Below are 15,445 nucleotides of genomic sequence, written 5' to 3' on the forward strand. Positions count from 1 at the left end.
TGGTGGCCGGTTCAGTTTGTGACGAGCAAAAACTGGAAATACTCCATGATCTCTGCGTTACTGGACTTCTGCCTGCTTTATCGGACTGCATTTGGATTAATCCTTGTATTGTTGACACTCTGCCTGTTTTATCGGAATGCTTGCAGTCTAATCTTTGTTTTGTGTGAGTAAAGTCTGAATTGGCAGCTAGCCACTGGGTTGCTGCCAGCTTTATCTTCAAAGAGTTTTGTCGTGTGGCTTATTAACTCCGGGCCGTCTGTGGGGGTGCGTGTGTGGGACGGGGACAGAACACCAAGTTCAGAGAGCACCAAGGACCCCATTGTCCTTATCCTCCTCCTCCTCTTCTTCCCCCAAGCCAGGGGTGGGGCTGCTGGGGGTTTGCAGGGATTCGGAGAGAACCTCTAGCTAAGATTCTGTGCAGTTTGGAGAACCCTCAAATCTCACTCCTGGCTGGCCCCTCCCCTCCCAGGAGTCCTTAGGCGGCCCGTTTTGGATGCAGGTAAGTGCAGGGCTCGTGCGGAGGCTCGGGGAGGGCAAAAAACGGGCCTACCGGAAATTCGGGAAGGCCAGAAATGGGACTGTTTCCGGCCTCCAGAGGGCCTCTGGAGCCTGGGGAGGCTGTTTTCGTCCTCCTGGAGGCTCGAGGAAAGCCTCCGGAGCCCAGGGAGGGCAAAAATGCCACCCCCCCGCTGTGGTGCAGGAGGCCGACTAGGCCACGCCCACCCAGCAACTGGGCAGAGACTCCCTCGCTAAAATTTTTGAAGCCCACCCCTGCCCCAAGCCCCATTCCCTTCTATCAGTATTGATGTTATCTAGTTGGGTAATGAAATGTCTGCAAGAAACAGCCAAGCTCATAGAGCACCAAGGACTCCACCAGGCCCCCTCCTCCTCCCAAATCCCACTCCCATCTAGTACTGATGATGTTACCCAATTGGTCATGAAAAGTCTGCAAGAAAACAGCCAAGCTCAGAGAGCAGCAAGGATTCCCACCGTCCTTGTCCTCTTCCTGCTCTCCACAAACCCCCACTCCCTTCTAGCACTGATGATGTTACCTAGCTGGGTAACTAGGAGCAGGATTATTCTCCTGCTCCTCCTTCTCTCTGCAAACCTCACTCCAACACTGATGATGTTGCCTAGCTGGGTCATGAAAGATTAGAGACCACCAAGGACCCCCCCAGTCCTCCTCCTTCTCTCCGCAACCCCCACTCCCTTCTAGCACTGATGAAGTTCCCTAGTCAGGTAACAAAACACCTGCAAGAAAACAGCCAAGATCAGAGAGCAACAAAGGCTCCACCATTCTCCTGCTCCTCCTTCTCTCTGCAAACCTCCCTCCAACACTGATGATGTTGTCTAGCTGGGTCATGAAACGTCTTCAAGAAAACAACCAAGATTAGAGAGCACCAAAGACCCCACAGTCCTCCTTCTTCTCCCTGCAACCCTCACTCCCTTCTAGTACTGATGATTTTTTTTTTTAATTTATTTTTATATGCCGTCCTTCTCCGGAGCCTTCATACTTTTGTATATTTTATACAAAGTCAGCTTATTGCCCCGACAAACCGGGTCCTCATTTTACCCACCTTAGAAAGGATGGAAGGCTGAGTCGACCTTGAGCCTGGTGAGAATTGAACTCGCAGTAATTGCAGGCAGCTGGATGTTAAATGCTGCCTTAGTAGGAGGCATTAGCCTCCTACGCCATTCAGGCTCCTAGTTGATGTTCCCTAGTCAGGTAACAAAATGTCTGCAAAAAACAGCCAAGCTCAGAGAGCACCAAAGACTCCACCATTTCTCCTGCTCCTTCTCCTCTCTGCAAACCTCCCTCCAACACTGATGATATTACTTAGCTAGGTCATGAAACGTCTTCAAGAAAACAACCAAGATTTGAGGACCCCACAGTCCTCCTCCTCTCCACAACCCCCACTCCCTTCTACCATGTTCCCTAGTCAGGTAAATAAAAGCTCAGAGAGCATCAAAATTAAGGGCTGGAATGTTCTGGGTGCAGAGGGCTCGCACCCCACCCCTATGCTCCGAGGCTGGGCAGGTGGTCAGAACCGGAGGGCTTCACCTGGCGGAGGCAGCAGGTCGTCTATGTTCACGTTGAGCAGCCTGGGCCACACTTTGCAGCGAATCTCGTCCATGAGAAGGCCTCCTTCGCTGATAGCCATGCGCCGGAGGGGAGCAATGTCCACCGGCTCATTGTTTAGCACTTGGTAGATCTCGGCTATCTTCCTCTTCTGCTTTGTCTCAGACTCTGAAAGAGACAGAAAAACTACATCAGCCAAGGGCCGTCTCTCCCACCAGCCAGGTCTGGCCCAGTGGTTAAGATTCCGGTCTAGAAACCAGGAGGTGGTGAGTTCTAGCCCCACCTTAGACACAGTTGCCAGCTGGTTGACTTTGGGGTCAATTGCTAAGAGACAATGAGCTGTAGTCCTGTCTTAGGCATGAGAGCCAGCTGGGTGACTTTGGACCAATCACCAGGAGGTGAGTTCTAGTTCTGCTTTAGGTGGCTTTGGATCTCTCTCTCTCTCACTCACTCACTCTCAGCCCAACCCACCTCACAGGGTTGTTGTTGGGAAAATAGGAGGAGGGAGGACTGTTAGTTATACTTCTGCTTAAATATGGGAGAGAGAGAGAGCTATACAGAGAGAAAGATTATAGATAAATATTAGATAGATAAATTGAAACAGAGATGATTGATAGATACATATAGATAGATGGAAGGATGGATGGATGGATAGACAGAGATAGATAGATAGACAGATACTGTGTTTCCCCTAAAATAAGACCCTGTTTTATATTTTTTGAACCCTGAAATAAGCGCTTGGCCTTATTGCCATGCGCTCAAAACCCCAATTGGGCATGTATATCAGGGGATGTCTTATTTTGGGGAAAACAAGAGAGAGAGAGAGAGAGAGAGAGAGAGAGAGAGAGAGAGAGAGAGAGAGAGAGGGAGGGAGGGATATATGATAGATTTAGGGTTAGACAGATATGATAGAGATGATATGAGAGAGAGAGAGAGAGAGAGAGAGAGAGAGAGAGAGAGAAATATGATAGAGTTAGGGTTAGACATGATAGAGATGATAGATAGATAGATAGATAGGTAGATAGATAGATAGATAGATAGATAGATATAGAGAGATATAATAGAGTTAGGGTTAGACAGACATGATAGAGATGATGATAGATAGATGATATTTATTTATTTATTTATTTATTTTTCAGATTTCTATACCGCCCCTCTCCTTCCGGACTCAGGGCGGTGAACAGCCAAATATAAAACATTCATACACAAAAGTTAAAATAGATTTAAAATAATTAAATAAAATTTGGCCCATAATTTAAAACATTTCAATTAAAATCAATATCAAATTGATATAGATAGATAGATAGATGATAGAGAGAGAGAGAGAGAGAGAGAGAGAGAGAGAGAGAGAGAGAGAGAGAGATGATAGTTAGGGTTAGACAGACATGATAGAGATGATGATAGATAGATAAATGATAGATAGATGATAGATAGACGGACAAACTCAGCATCAAAGCATCAAAGGGAAGTCCAACAGACATCAGCCTAGCCAGCTGACAAGGATTTTCAGAAGGAAGTCACACCCTTGTTTCCTAACTTGAACACTAACTGAACTGACGAAACAAACATTCTCACTTCAGAAGCCTGTTTTAAAAAGATAGCACCCACCTTTAAAAGCAACAGAGATTTCAGTTGAAAGGTAAAGGAGCAAAGAAACATTGAGGGAGTAAAAAGCATCCAATGCTCCTAGAAATTTTGCATTGAAATCACGACCGCCCTACATATCTGATCAAAGCCAGGGAAAAAGTTGCTAATCCTCATTTCTTTCACAGGCCTCGTTAATCAGCAGGACAAGGAAGAAAGTAATGGGGAAAATAAAAATAACACAATCACCTCTCAATGAGTCCAGAATGAAGTAGCACAACCTGTTTGCGTTGAAAGCCGTCTTTCATAACATGCCCTCTTGCCTAATTGCATATCTAATCTGCAGTTTTAGAATTCACACTCAAATAATCTGATTGGGAGGGTTTAATTTGCTGGAGCTCTTGTCCTTTGGCTTGGATTTAATACATCCTACTGGCTTAAATGATCTGAATCCTTGGTATTTACAAAACGATTTTGGAATAGGTAACTGAACAGCCTGTGTGTAGCACATTTCACAAGTTCTAAATTTCACAAGCTTTAAACAATATAACGCTAAAATATATCAGGATATCTGACCCAAATATGTTTCAGAATTACGTAATAGGCTAAACAAAGGGGGGGGGGGGGGAAATGGTCTAATGAAAATTGTAATAAGGCAAATACTGAGGCTGAAACAGTTCTATGAAGTTATATCAACTATGTACAATACACTTCCCTTTTTAATATATATATATATGTCTATGTAAGTTTTCACGGGTATATATGTGTGTATAGTTAATATTTCGGGTTTCTTCCCGTGTAATTGTGGATATATCCCTAAAAGGGTAGAAGCGACGTTTCGACAGAATCTCATCTGCCATCATCAGGCTTATGTGAGGAGTCTTTTGCAGTAACTTACTTTAACAGTTTACTGCAAAAGACTCCTCACATAAGCCTGATGATGGCAGATGAGATTCTGTCGAAACGTCGCTTCTACCCTTTTAGGGATATATCCACAATTACACGGGAAGAAACCCGAAATATTAACTATACACACACACACACACCCACCCACACACACACACACACACACACACACATATATAATTTGATTTATATGCCGCGCTTCTCCGGAGACTCAGGGCGGCTTACAATGCGCTAAGCAATAGCCTTCATCCTTTTGTATATTTATACAAAGTCAGCTTATTGCCCCCACAAACTGGGTCCTCAATTTACCTACCTTAGAAAGGATGGAAGGCTGAGTCAACCTTGAGCCTGGCGAGATTCGAACCTGCAGTAATTGCAGGCAGCTGGACTTAATAACAGGGTGCTTTAGACCACTGTACTACAAGGCTCTTATTTTATTGAGTTAAGCACCAAATTCAAAGAAAAAAAAGGTCACCGATATAAAAAGAGAAGGAACTTCAGAGATCATCTGGTCAAAACAATATTTATTACATAGATCGGACTAATTAATTCTTGGCCCAATGCATGAATCACTGTATCCTTAATAATCCAGCCTCTGTCTAAACCAAGGTTTGTCAATTTTGCCAGCTTAAAAATGCATGGACTTCCACTCCCAGAATTCCCCAGCCAGCAAGCTTTAAGCTTACGGACTTCACCTCCCAGAATTCCCCAGCCAGCATGTTTTAAGGAGTTAGGACTTCAATTCCCAGAATTCCAATGCTGACTGGGGAATTCTGGGAGGTGAAGTCCACCCGTCTTTAAGCTGCCAAGTTATAGAAACACTGAACATATAGGAAATTTCAATCTATATTTTAACAGTGACAGCTTTTCCCCCCCTTCTCACTCAAATTTTATTCCTTTTCACGAACAGTCCCACCACCAACTCCAAATGAATCATGCTGTTTCTTGCACAAATGCCCAAAATTTTCTGTAGGTATTATTTTAATATCTTGTAAAAGGGTTAGGTTAGTTTTTAGGGTTAGGGTTAGGCTGGATTAGGGTTATACAAATATTTTTGATAAGCCACCATTTGCTACAGGTCCGGGAGTACAGACAGTCCTTGACTTATGACTACAATTTAGCCACAAATTTTTGTTGCTTCACGAGACAGTTACTTGAATTTTGCCCCATTTTATGGCCTTTCTGGCCACAGTTGTTAAGTGAATCCGTGCATTTGGTAAGGTAGTCACATGGTTAAGTAAATCTGTCTTCCCCATTGACTTTGCTGGTCAGGTGGTCGCAAAAGGGGATCATGACGGGACCCCGGGACACTGCGACCATCATAAGAATGAGTCAGTTGCCAGAGTGCCTGAATTTGGATCACCTGACCCTGGAGACGCTGCAACGGTCGTTAAGTGAGAAAAACGGTCATAACTTCACTTTTTCCAGTGTCCTTATAACTTCGAACGGTCACTAAGCGAGTGGTTGAAGACTATCTGTAATGGCGAGACAGCGGGTGCAAATGGCCGGCCCAGATCCAAAAATTGATTTCGCCATTTTTTTTTCCCCTTTTCTTTTGATTGACATTTCGTTTTGGACGTTTAATTCGTTTGCCTCCTCCGTTCTCTCCCAATTGAACAAAGCTTTCCTTGTCAACTCTTTGAATGGATTCTTTACATTTCATCTTCTCCAATCTCAGATGGAGAATTGAAGATTTATTTGCTTGGCTAGCAAAGCAAGGCAGGGAACAATCAGCTTCATTGCCCTTGATATCAAAAAAAAAGAAAAGAAAAGAAAAGAAAAGAAAAGAAAAGAAAAGAAAAGAAAAACCAGATTTCCACAATAGGTAGTCCTGGACTGGTAACAGTTCATTTAGTGACCATTCAAAGAAGTGGTGGGTTCCTCCCGGTTCGGTCCAGTTCGGCCGAGCCAATAGTGGTGACGATATGATGTCAACGACCGGTTTTCCCCCCCCCGCCCTCCCACCCCCCACCGTTATTCTTACCTTTTATTTGCCCCCACCCCCAATCTATTGCTGCCTCCTGAGTCCCAGCTGATGACTAGAGGGAAAAAAACTGTTTAAACTCTTGCCACGGGGCTTCAAAGGGCCGTCCTGCAGCTGATCAGTGTTAAAAGCAAACAAATGAGTCAGGTCGTAAGTGCGAGGACTGGTCGTAAGTGTGAGGACCTTCCAGAAATGACTCTGACCAGCTAGCCATGCCCACCTAGTCACATGACCTCCAAGCCACGCCCACAAAATAAGCCACGCCCACAGAACCGGTAGTAAAAAAATTTAGAACCCACCCCTGATTCAAAGTTACAACGGCACTGAAAAATGGGGACCGATGACTGTTTTTCACAGTTATGACTGTCACTTGACCAAAATTGAAATGCTTGGCAACTGACTCGTATTTATGATGCATCCCGGGGTCATGTGATCCCTTTTTGTGACCCCAAGTCAATGGGGAAGCCACTTAACAACCGTAGGACTAACACAGAGTCAGCAACCCGCAGCTCTGGAGCCGCATGTGGCTCTTTCATTCCTCTGCTGCGGCTCCCTGTGTTGTGGCCCGCCAGCAGCCTGCGCGGATCGTGGCTGATCCTGACGACGAGGAGGCTGGTGTGGGGTCGCGCCAGCAGCCGGCGCTCGTGTCGAACAGTGAGGAAGCTGAAGAGGATGTGGTGCCAGAGGCAGAGACTCAGCCTGGGCCTGCAGAACCTCCAGAGACTCCGTCAAGTAGAGAGAGCAAAGTGGAGGAGCCTCTCCTCAATGCTCGGGCACGCAGGGCTGCCAAAAGGCAGGAGTGGCTACTCAGGAGGAGGAGGTCTCCTCGAGAGTAAGGTTTGAGGATAATTGGCCACTCCCTTAGCCTATTTAAGTCGCACGCAGTTAGTAATTTCCTGCTGGAAACAACGTGTAATTATTACAGAGCATTTTTGAAAAGTGAGTGTCTTATCGTATCTTGTTTTCTGGGCTGGTTGCCAACCTTTGCTGGACTTTGTTTATTCTTGGTACGTTATAACTTTGATAAGGACCACTGGTGTGTGTCACAATCCTTGGGAATCCGGATTGGGTGGGGCAGAACACCGTTGCTCAAAATATGCGTTACAACCGCCAATGTGTGATATCCGCCAGCATGTGATTTATTAAGCTTTTTTGACCCCTAGTAGGCCAACTATGGATAAATCCAAGGAAAGAAAAATTTCAGGAGAAAACAGAACGTTTAATTCAAACTACATATGCTAGTTTTGTGGCCGCTCAAGAAATAGTCAGGCACCGGAAGGGTTTTGTGGCTCCCGGTGTTTTCTTTTCCTGTGGGAAACGGGTCCAAATGGCTCTTTTGAGTGTTTAAGGTTGCAGACCCCTGATCTAACTTTAACAACTGCAAGGACTCACTTAACCACTGTGGCACAAGGAAGGACGTAAAACGGGGCAAACCTCATTTAACGGTCTCACTTAGCAACAGGAATTTGGGGCTCAACAGCGGTCGTAAGTCAAGGACTATCTGTAGAACTAAGCCAGTTTTCCTGCAGAGAGAATAATGGAAGGCAAGTTATTTTTGTCTCTACCATCAAAGCAAAGATGCTCTCCCCAAGGCCAAATATGGAATGCCGTCAAAGCATAGGCAATTAAAATAAAAGATAAAATTGAGATACAAATAGAATTGATGGCTAGTTAAAAGCATTCAACCTTAAAAGAACGTGTTTTAAAAGGAAGGAGAGGTTGGAGAGGGAAGAGGATTCACCCAAGGAAGAGGGGCATGCAAAAATATCGGCTGGTCATGTGAATAAAAGACGTCATAGGAGATATTATTTCTTTATTAGATTGTTATCTTGCCTTTATAAGTCACTCAAAGTGGATAACACACCTAATGCAGGTACTCCTCGACTTACGACCACAATTGAGCCTCAATTTTTTTTGTTGCTAAGGGAGACATTTGTTGAGTTTTGCCCCCTTTTACCACCTTTCTTGCCACAGCTGTTAAGTAAATCACTGCAGTTGTTAAATTAGGAACAAGGTTAAGTGAATCTCTGCCTTCCACATCGACTTTGCTTGTCAGAAGGTCGCAAAAAGGGATTTGGCTGCGATTCATTTAACAGCCAGCTTGCTTAACAACAGTAATTCTGGTCCCAATTGTGTCCGTTAAGTCGAGAAATCGGTGCCTTGGTGGCGCAGCAGACTAAAGTGCTCTTAAGTAACACCAGTTGCCTGCAATTACTGCAAGTTCAAATCTCACCAGGCTCAAGGTTGACTCAGTCTTCCATCCTTTCGAGGTAGGTAAAATGAGGACCTGGATTGTGGGGGCAATAAGCTGACTTTGTATATAAAAAAAAAAGAACACCGCTTGGGGGGCCTGAAAGCCCTACTAAGCAGGTATATAAAAAAGTATGAAGGCTATTGCTTAACGCATTGTAAGCCGCCCTGAGTCTCCGGAGAAGGGCGGCATATAAATCGAACCAATAAACAATAAATATCTGTATTTTCTTGGCACATAAAGGAATCGGGGCCTTTTGAGAATCAACCCCACCCTCTGGTGATTCCATGGACTGAAATGGCTATTGAATAAACATACAAACACCTGGAAATTTACTCCTTTATTCTATTTCCAGCCAAGGCTCCACATCTAAAAATGCAACTAGAGCAAAAAATCCTGCTGAACTCCTGCCATATGCTGATTTCAGCGTATGCTGAGGAAGTGCTAATTGATTTATACAATGGGGTGTTGGTCGCCTCACCTTCCTTTCCTGCTAAATTGCTGGAGGGTCTGAAGGGCAGAAAGGAAGTGCCCTTCCCTTGGCATTTATTTGCAGGGGGCAATGCGCTTTCTCTGCCCAAACGTTGCCTTGGTGGACAGCTGTGGATTGGATTTCTCTCCTGTTACTTCAGAGTAACTTCGAACTGCAGAAAAAACAATGGCTACCAACCTGCCTTCCATGGAGGGAGGACCTGTATACTGCACGAGTCAAAAAGAGGGCTGGGAAAATATCTACAGACCCCTCGCATCCTGGACATAAACTGTTTCAACTCCTACCCTCAAAACAACGCTATAGGGCACTGCACACCAGAACAACTAGACACAAGGACAGTTTTTTCCCAAATGCCATCACTCTGCTAAACAAATAATTCCCTCAACACTGTCAAACTATTTACTGAGTCTGCACTACTATTACTATTAGTCTTCTCATCGTTCGTATCACTTATCTCCTCCCACTTATGACAGCATGACTGTAACTTTGTAGTTTGTATCCTTATGATTTATATTGATATTGTTTCCTAATGTGATTTGATTGCTTATTTGTTCCCTACAACTATCATTAAGTGATAGTTGTATGATTCTTGATGAATGTGTCTTTTCTTTTATGTACACCGAGAGTGTATTCACCAAGACAAATTCCTTGTGTGTTCAATCACACTTGGCCAATAAAGAAATCCTATCCTATCCTATCCTATCCTACCCTATCCTATCCTATCCTAATTCTTTTTCCCCCCATCTCACTCATTTTCATCTGTTAAAGTGAGAATAATAAACAAACTCAAAATTTATGATTAAACATTTCTGACAGTTAAAAAAAAAATCAGTGACCAATATAGCTACCCTTCTTTTCAATAATAGTCATAAACCTTCCATTCATGGAGTCTGTCAGTTTCTTTTTTAAAAAAAAAAATTTAATTGAAATTTATTATAATACAATACAGTACAATCAGTCAGTGTTACTTTTCTACACAGGTTAGATTGATTCTTCTTTTACTTTTCATCATAATATAACGTAATTTACATATGCATCTTAAGATTTATATTAACTTTTATCTTTTCTTGATTCTATTATCAATCCACCTGTACTAATCATCCCACACAGTATAATATTCTTATTCTATTCTAATTTTATTCCATTCCATTTTTATTTATACCCTATGACTATCATTAAGTGTTGTACCTTATGATTCTTGATGAATGTATCTTTTCTTTTTATGTACACTGAGAGCTTATGCACCAAAGACAAATTCCTTGTGTGTCCAATCACACTTGGCCAATAAAGAATTCTATTCTATTCTATTCTATTCTATTCTATTCTATTCTATTCTATTCTATTCTATTCTATTCTAATTCTAATTCTAATTCTAATTCTAATTCTATTCTTATTTATATCCTATGACTATCATTAAGTGTTGTACCTTATGATTCTTGATGAATGTATCTTTTCTTTTTATGTACACTGAGAGCGTATGCACCAAAGACAAATTCCTTGTGTGTCCAATCACACTTGGCCAATAAAGAATTCTATTCTATTCTATTCTATTCTATTCTATTCTATTCTATTCTATTCTATTCTATTCTATTCTATTCTATTCTAATTCTAATTCTAATTCTAATTCTAATTCTATTCTTATTTATATCCTATGACTATCATTAAGTGTTGTACCTTATGATTCTTGATGAACGTATCTTTTCTTTTTATGTACTCGGAGAGTGTATGCACCAAAGACAAATTCCTTGTGTGTCCAATCACACTTGGCCAATAAAGAATTCTATCTATCTATCTATCTATCTATCTATCTATCTATCTATCTATCTATCTATCTATCTATCATCTATCTATCTATCTATCTATCTATCTATCTATCTATCGCCAGGCCAACAAAAATAAATGGTACAATACATAAATACATATGTAGAAGATTTAATAGGAATATTAGGTGTTTTTTCTAATACACACACACATACAAACACACATTCATATCCATATCTCTATGAGGGTGGAAGTTCGTTCCCCGAGCTTGTGGGTTGCTTTCCAAATGTTTCATTATCAGGTTAGATAACATCTCTCTCTCTATTTCTACCGACCGACCTGTAATACCTGATTTACAACAGTTTGTTTAGTGACTGTTGGAAGTTACACCAGCACTGGAAAAAGTGACTTATGACCGTTTTTCACACTTACGACCATTGCAGCATCCCCAGGGGGTCACGTGATCCAAATTCAGAAATTTGGCAACAGACTCATATTTATGACAGTTGCAGTGTCCCAGGGTCACGTGATCCTCTTTTTGCGATCTTCTGACAAGCAAAATCAACAGGGAATCCAGATTCCCTTAATGACCGTGTCACTAATTGAACATCTGCAGTGATTCACTTAACGACTGTGGCAAGAAAGGTCATAAATGGGGCAAAGCCCATTTAACAAAGTGAGTAATAGAAATGTGGGGCTCAATTGTTGGGTCGTAAGTTGAGGAAACTGCCCCCCTAAACACACACACACGCACACACATACACGTACAAGTATTTATGTACGTAATAAAATACACAAAATTAATAAAACAGGAAATCAATAAAAGGTAAAAAGAATAATCATGATAAGAAAATAAAAAAGTTTGCGTAGTGGACGTGGCAGTACCAGGAGGCAGCAGAAAACAAAAGGAGGAACTGGAGAAAATCACAAAGTATATATAAAATATAAGGTTGTGTGTATGTGCATGATAATATGTGCATGTGTATTTTGTGTGTGTATATATATATATAATTACATTACACATAGAGTTCAAGACTTACGACCACAACGGAGTCCAAAATTTCTGCTGTTAAGTGAGACATTTGTGAAGTGAGTTTTGCCCATTTTACGAACCTTCTTGCCACCATTGTTAAATGAATCACTACAGTTGTTAAGTGAGTGACACGGTCGTTAAATGAATCTGGCTTCCCCAATGACTTCGCTGGTCAGAAGGTTGCGAAAGGGGATTGGGTGACCCTGGGACACCGTCATAAATATGAGTCGGTTGCTAAGCGTCCAAATTGTGAAGTGTGAAAAACAGTCCTAAGTAAGTCACTTTTTTCAGTGCCCCTTGTAACGTCCAACAGTCACTAAACGAACTGTTGTAAGTTGAAGACTGGGTGTGTTACTACATGTTGTGAGTTGAGGATGTGTGTGTTAGGTGTTGTAAATTGATGACTACCTGTGTTACTATGTGTTGTAAATTGAGAACGTGTTATGTGTTGTAAGTTGATGGCTACATTACTAAGTGTTGCAAGTTGAGGAAGTTTGTGTTACTACATGTTGTTGAGGACTACGTGTGTTACGTGTTGCAAGTTGAGGAAGTTTGTGTTACTACATGTTGTTGAGGACTACGTGTGTACGTGTTGGAAGTTGAGGACTATGTGTATCTTACTACGTGTTGTAAGTTGAGGACGTGTTATGTGTTGTAAGTTGATGGCTACATTACTACGTGTTGTAAGTTGAGGACATGTGTTACTACATGTTGTTAAGTTGAGGACTACGTGTGTTACATGTTGCAAGTTGAGGACTATGTGTATGTTACGTGTTGTAAGTTGATGGCTACGTTACGTGTTGTAAGTTGAGGATGTGTTATGTGTTGTAAGTTGATGGCTACATTACTAAGTGTTGTAAATTAAGGACGTTTGTGTTACTACATGTTGTAAATTGAGGACTACGTGTGTTACGTGTTGCAAGTTGAGGACTATGTGTATCTTACTACATGTTGTAAGTTGAGGACGTGTTATGTGTTGTAAGTTGATGACTACATTACTACGTGTTGTAAGTTGAGGACGTTTGTGTTACTACATGTTGTAAATTGAGGACTACGTGTGTTACGTGTTGCAAGTTGAGGACTATGTGTATGTTACTACGTGTTGTAAATTGAGGACTATGTGTGCGTGTTACTACATGTAAGTTGAGGACTACATGTGTACACACGTGTACACACACACTGATTTATTTCTTTACAAATAACTCAAGGCAATCAATATATCGGCCACGCCTTCCTCCTATTTTCACCACAACCCTGTGAGGTGGGAAAGAACTGGAGCATTCCCCTCGGATAATAACAGGCGAGACGCTCGCCCGGTTGAATTTCTGCCTGCCTGCCTTGTCTTGGCCGGAGCTAAAGGAGGGGCCAAACAACTCCCTCATTGCCCGCCTCTTGGTGGCGCCGCCTCTTTTGATTGGCTGCCTCAGCCCCGTCAGAGGAGAAGAGGGGCGGGGCCTCCGCACGGCCACGCCCCTTCCCCTTTCCCTCACAGCAGCATCAACTTTTACCTCAGAGGAGGAGGAGGAGAAGGCCTCGCGTCCCCCGAGATCGCCCGCCGGCGGCCGGCCTCGCTCGGGCCCGACGGGCCTTCCTACGTACCTCGCTCCGCGTTGTCATGCAGCCGTGGCAGCCTCGGCTGGGTCATGGTCTCCGGCCACCGCAGAGGCTCATCCCGGCGGCCTGCCGGACTCCGTGTCTTCCTTTTCCCCCTGTCCACGCACACGGTCCCGCCTTCCGCCTACGTAGACGCCGCCTCCACCAATCGCCTGCGGGATGCATTCGCGGAGGCGTCAACAGCCAGGCGTACCTTCCCGAGGCGCATGCGCCAGCCCGCCCATCTCCTGTGATTGATAAAAGTCGGGTGGAGAGGAGGACTCCCCTAGAGAGATAGAAAATAGTAGAGCGATGCGCAGTGCAAGCTTCAGGGATGAAAAGAGCAAAAAAATCCCATAGAGATAGAAATATATTAGTCTCGACTCTGCTTGTTTGGATCAGGTCGTCCTCGACTTACGACCACAATTGAGCCCATAATTTATGTTGCTAAGTGAGTAATTTGCTAAGTGAGTTTTGCCCCATTTTACGACTTTTCTTGCCACATTTGCTAAGTAAATCACTGCAGTTGTTAAAATTAGTAGTAACCCGGTTGTTAAGTGAACCTGGCTTCTCCGTGGAGTTTGCTTATCAGAAGGTTGCAAAAGTGGATCGCATGACCCCGGGACACTGCGACCGTCGTAAGTATGAGTCAGTTGCCGAATGTGTGAATTTTGATCATGTGACCATGGGGATGCTACAACGGTCGTTAAGTGTGAAAAACGATCCTAAGTCACTTTTTTCAGTGCCGTTGTAACTTCAAACGGTCACTAAATGAACTGTTATAAGTCGGGGACTACCTGCAGTTGTCCACTTATAACCATTCGTTTTAGTGACCATTCGAAGTTACTGAAAAAAGTGACTTATGACTGTTTTTCACACTTACGACCGTTGCCACGTCCCCATGGTCACCTGACCAAAAATTCAGACACATAACATACAACAAATGCTTTGCAACTGGTTCATATTTATGACGGATCCCCTTTTGCGACCATCTGACAAGCAAAGTCCCCGGGGAAGCTCGATTCACTTAACAACCCCTGTTACTCGCTTAAGAACTGCAGTGATTCACTTAACAACTCTGGCAAGAAAGAAAGGTCGTAAAATGAGGCAAAATTCACATAATACCTGTCTCGTTTATCTAAAACCACAAAATTGTGGTCGTAAGTCGAGGAGTATCTGTACTAGAAATGGGGACAATGCAGAAGGAGATTTATATGCTCAAGATTTATACACTCAAGATAGCTTACAATGGGAACAGCCCTTCCAGATGTAAATTGGTAAATGAATGAATCTGCAAAACAGGAAGATGAAAAAAAAACATCTATTATATAATTATTTGTATTTCACTTTTCAGGAAGAAAATCCACCTCAAGCAGCTTTCCAGCGATTTAAGTCCAAATAAGAATAAACACTATTTTGAAACACAAAATTACAGTTTGTAAGCTGCCTGGAGTCACGTATGTGCAAGCTGGGTGTTTAGATAAATTTGTTTATTAAAGAAATAAAGAAAAATATTCCAAGATCCTTCTTTGATGGGAGAGAGGGAAAGAAGGGAAGGGATGCCAAGGGCTAGAGGGTGTGTGCAATGCCTTCATATCCAAGAGGAAAGCGAGGAGGTTGAATAAACTATGAGCCATAAACCACGGCCAGATTCTTAGCCAAGTCTAACCTTTGCAGGAGAGGATGTGAAATGGGAAGGTCGATTAATATCTTTTTATTTATGCATAAGTAAAAGATAGGCCCCATGCAGCTAACAAGGA

The 15,445-nt window shown here is 42.8% G+C and overlaps 1 protein-coding gene across 1 annotated transcript in view; it reads right to left on the bottom strand.

Annotated features, from left to right (window-relative positions):
- The window catches only part of TBC1D20 (TBC1 domain family member 20), a 34,356-nt gene extending 20,385 nt beyond the window's left edge, over positions 1 to 13,971 (bottom strand). The window contains exons 1-2 of the mRNA XM_060686069.2: positions 13,692 to 13,971; positions 2,063 to 2,248 (exon numbers count right to left, since the gene is read on the bottom strand). Of these exons, the coding sequence (XP_060542052.2) occupies positions 2,063 to 2,248; positions 13,692 to 13,737 (232 nt within the window). The 5' untranslated portion in view covers positions 13,738 to 13,971. The remainder of the gene's footprint in view (positions 1 to 2,062; positions 2,249 to 13,691) is intronic.
- Between the last annotated feature and the right edge of the window lie 1,474 nt (positions 13,972 to 15,445).

Source organism: Pantherophis guttatus, chromosome 3 (genome assembly GCF_059756535.1).
Source record: "Pantherophis guttatus breed Tessera chromosome 3, ASM5975653v1, whole genome shotgun sequence".
Classification (NCBI taxonomy): domain Eukaryota; kingdom Metazoa; phylum Chordata; class Lepidosauria; order Squamata; family Colubridae; genus Pantherophis; species Pantherophis guttatus.